At 46.5% G+C, this 3,470-nt stretch overlaps 1 protein-coding gene across 1 annotated transcript; it reads left to right on the top strand.

Moving 5' to 3' along the window:
• Positions 1-1,206: 1,206 nt before the first annotated feature.
• Positions 1,207-1,954, top strand: LOC123106357 (thaumatin-like pathogenesis-related protein 3). The gene has a single exon (XM_044528551.1). It carries the CDS (start codon positions 1,258-1,260, stop codon positions 1,771-1,773), a length of 516 nt encoding a protein of 171 aa, XP_044384486.1. The 5' UTR covers positions 1,207-1,257; the 3' UTR covers positions 1,774-1,954.
• The last annotated feature ends 1,516 nt before the right edge of the window (positions 1,955-3,470 follow it).

The following is a 3,470-nucleotide window of genomic DNA, read 5'->3' as shown; positions in this document are numbered from 1 at the left end:
CGGCCTCTTGGATTTTTTCTTAGTCCTCAGGATCGAATAGCCACATGCAAAGGGTGCAGACTCGATCGATCCATGCACATCCCTCCCAGATGCCCCATATTTTCTAGCACAAGACCAATATCTAGGAAATCGTTGCAATTTTTTCCAACCTACTAGACACGGTGAGAAGGTTCAAAAGATACCAGCTACCTAAGGGCATCCAACGGCAACCCACAATTTTCTTCTAACATACGTTCATGGACAGTGGGGTGGGGACCAGTCTGCGAACACGGACGCGGAAGAACCGCATTCAAGCATAGCCAAATACATCCAGCCTCCCGGTTTTTTTCCTAGTCCAAACGATCAAGTAGCCGCATGTACAGGGTACAGACTCGATCGATCTGTGCACGCTCAGATGCCCCTTATTTTCCAGCACAAGACCAATATCCAGGAAACATTGCAATTTTTTCCAACCTACTAGACACGACGAGAAGGTTCAAAAGATACCAACTAGCTAAGGGCATCCAACGGCAACCCATAAATTTTCTTCTGCATCCATTCGCAGACGGGGAAGGGAGGGGAGGGGGGGGGGACCAGTACGCGAACACGAATGCGGGAGGACGTCATCCAACCGTAGCTGCCAGGGGCGAATCTACTAGGGGGGGCTTTAATAGGCTTGAGCCCCCCCCCCCCCCCCCCTCCAGCACTGCAAGAATTTTTTTACTACTAGTTTCATGGCCCAATTTAGCCACTTGCAAGCCCAATCCAACAGATATTGGCATGATACAGGCTTTGAGCCCACCCTCCAGTTTCTGTCTAGATTCGCCACTGGTAGCTGCATACCTCCAGCCTACCGGTTTTTTTTAGTCCGCAAGATCAAGTAGCCGCATGCAAAGGATATAGACTCCATCGATTCGTGCACGTCCCTCTCGGATCCCCCATATTTTCCAGCACAAGACGAATAACAAGAAACGTTGCAATTTTTTCCGACCTACTTGACACGGCGAGAAAATTCAAAAGATACCAGCTAGCAAAGCTACGCCGGACGTCACTCTCAGTGGGGGTAGCAAAGACCAACTGTGAAGTGGCTCGTCGACGGAGTGAAGCTTGGAGATTTTTCTCAGCCAGCATTGGCTGGCGCATACGTATCCATGTAGAGGAAACTGCAGTTCCCACCAATCTTGAATTTTCTTCTAGCTATCTACGTACTATAAATAACCACGTGCTATCCCGTCCATTCAACCAACAATACCACAGCAATCAAGAAAGCAAGAAACAATGGCCGTCTCCTCGTCGGCGCTCATCCTCCTCCTTGCCGCGGCCCTCACCACGGGGGCTAGCGCCAGGAGCTTCTCCATCACGAACCGCTGCTCCTTCACTGTGTGGCCGGCGGCCACCCCGGTGGGCGGCGGACGGCAGCTCAACAACGGCCAAACTTGGAACCTCGACATCCCCGACGGCACCAGCTCCGCCAGGATCTGGGGCCGCACCGGCTGCAGCTTCAACGGCAACAGCGGGAGATGCAGCACCGGCGACTGTGGCGGCGCGCTCTCCTGCACCCTCTCCGGCCAGCCCCCGCTGACTTTGGCGGAGTTCACCCTCGGTGGCGGCACAGACTACTACGACATCTCGGTGATCGACGGGTACAACCTCCCCATGGACTTCTCCTGCAGCACCGGCGTCAACATCCAGTGCCGCGACTCCAGCTGCCCCGACGCCTACCACCAGCCCAACGACGTCAGGACCAAAGCTTGCAGCGGTAACAGGAGGTTCAGTATAGTCTTCTGCCCATGATGGGCTAGTATAGCTCTACCATACGCATACGCATGCGTGCCGTGGCACGGACGGACCAGATATACGACCATAATATTTGTACTTCCATTTTCCATGTAATAATGGCCCCGGCCGCGGATATATACGTGTACGAGTGGCCAATAAAGTCCATAAATAAAGGTAAAGAATATCTAATTTCACATCTCTAATATGTTCAAGATTTATTAGCATATGCGCGATCAACAGCTAGCGCACCTAGAAACTGACTACCAGGCACCAAGGACAGAAGGACGCTATCGTAGCAAAAAATACAACACCCCATTATTTTGATGTCGCCGATCCATCGATCTAGACCCTAGCTTCCTCGTATCTTCAAGATTCATACAGACTATTCCAAGAAGCCCTTTTAGTTTCATATAATTTTTTAGTTCTTTAGGTTCTTCTGCTTTGGACAACAGCCACCCTTCCCATGTTTTGCGAAAAACTTTGTTTTTGTCACTCTAGCTTTTGACTATTTTGTTTATGCCACTCTAGAATTTGACATATTGCTTTTGCCACTCTTAATTTTTAACAATACACCACAATTGCCATTCCGTGGCAAAAGCAATAATTTTAGAGTCAATTGTGATACATTGTTACAATCTAAGAGTGACAAACGTAAAATGAAAAGTTATTGCTTTTGCCACGGAATGACATTTGTGATGTATTGTCAAAAACTAAGAGTGGCAAAAGTGATATGTTAAATTCTAGAGTTGCATAAGCAAAATAGGCAAAAGTTAGAGTGACAAAAACAAAGTTTTCTCATGTTTTGCTGCGCTTTCATTAATCATTAGTTGAGGTTTTGATTTATTCTGAAAAAGATTAAGTGGAAGTTTGACATAAATCCAAGTAGAACTCAAACACGTATGAAACTACATGGAAAATCCATTGAAATTTCTACAAAACTACATAAACACATGAAACCACATCGAAAGTCATTGAAAGCCATACAATACTTGGAGTATCAAAAACAGTTGATTCCAGGAAGCTTCATTAATGTTTAATTCCAGTTCGAAAATTGGTTGGAGTGTGCAAGATTGATCAATTTGGACCTAATAGAAAAAATATATACTCTTATTTTCTTAGCTGGACCAGGAGTGTTCCTTTCCTAGCTCTCACTCCGGGCTATATGAGCCGAAAATATTAAAACTAATTTTTAGTTGACTATAGTTCGTCAAGGTGCGGCGTTCATTCGCCTCTCGTCTGGGTAAACTAATTCATTGACAGGCCTAAAATTAACTTTCTTCTTTTTCATCTATTCATTATTTTTCTATCTTGCAAGAAACTGTTTCACATGGGCACTAGTAAAAAATAGGGTACTAGTCCCGATTTCAGAGACCCTTTAGTCCAGGTTCTGGAACCGGGACAAAACAAACGGGACTAAAGCCCAAAACATTTAGTCCCGATTTGCTTACGAACTGGGACAAAAGGGGCTCCACGTGGCCGCTGCGGGGCGCCTAGGCAGGAGGACCTTTAGTCCCGGCTGGTAACACCAACCGGGACCAAAAGGCAGCCACGCGTCGGTAGCTCGCAGGTGCTGGGGTTTTGTTTTTTTAAGGGGGGAGGGTTTAGGGTTTTTGGAGGGTTAATTTAGGGGTTTCATATTGTGTTAGCTAGCTAAAAGAAGTTCATCATCACATTAAAACCATAGTACAGTAGTGATCAAATGTTATTACTAA

This window comes from Triticum aestivum, chromosome 5A, assembly GCF_018294505.1.
Source record: "Triticum aestivum cultivar Chinese Spring chromosome 5A, IWGSC CS RefSeq v2.1, whole genome shotgun sequence".
NCBI lineage: Eukaryota > Viridiplantae > Streptophyta > Magnoliopsida > Poales > Poaceae > Triticum > Triticum aestivum.
This window is presented reverse-complemented; position numbering and strand designations above follow the sequence as displayed.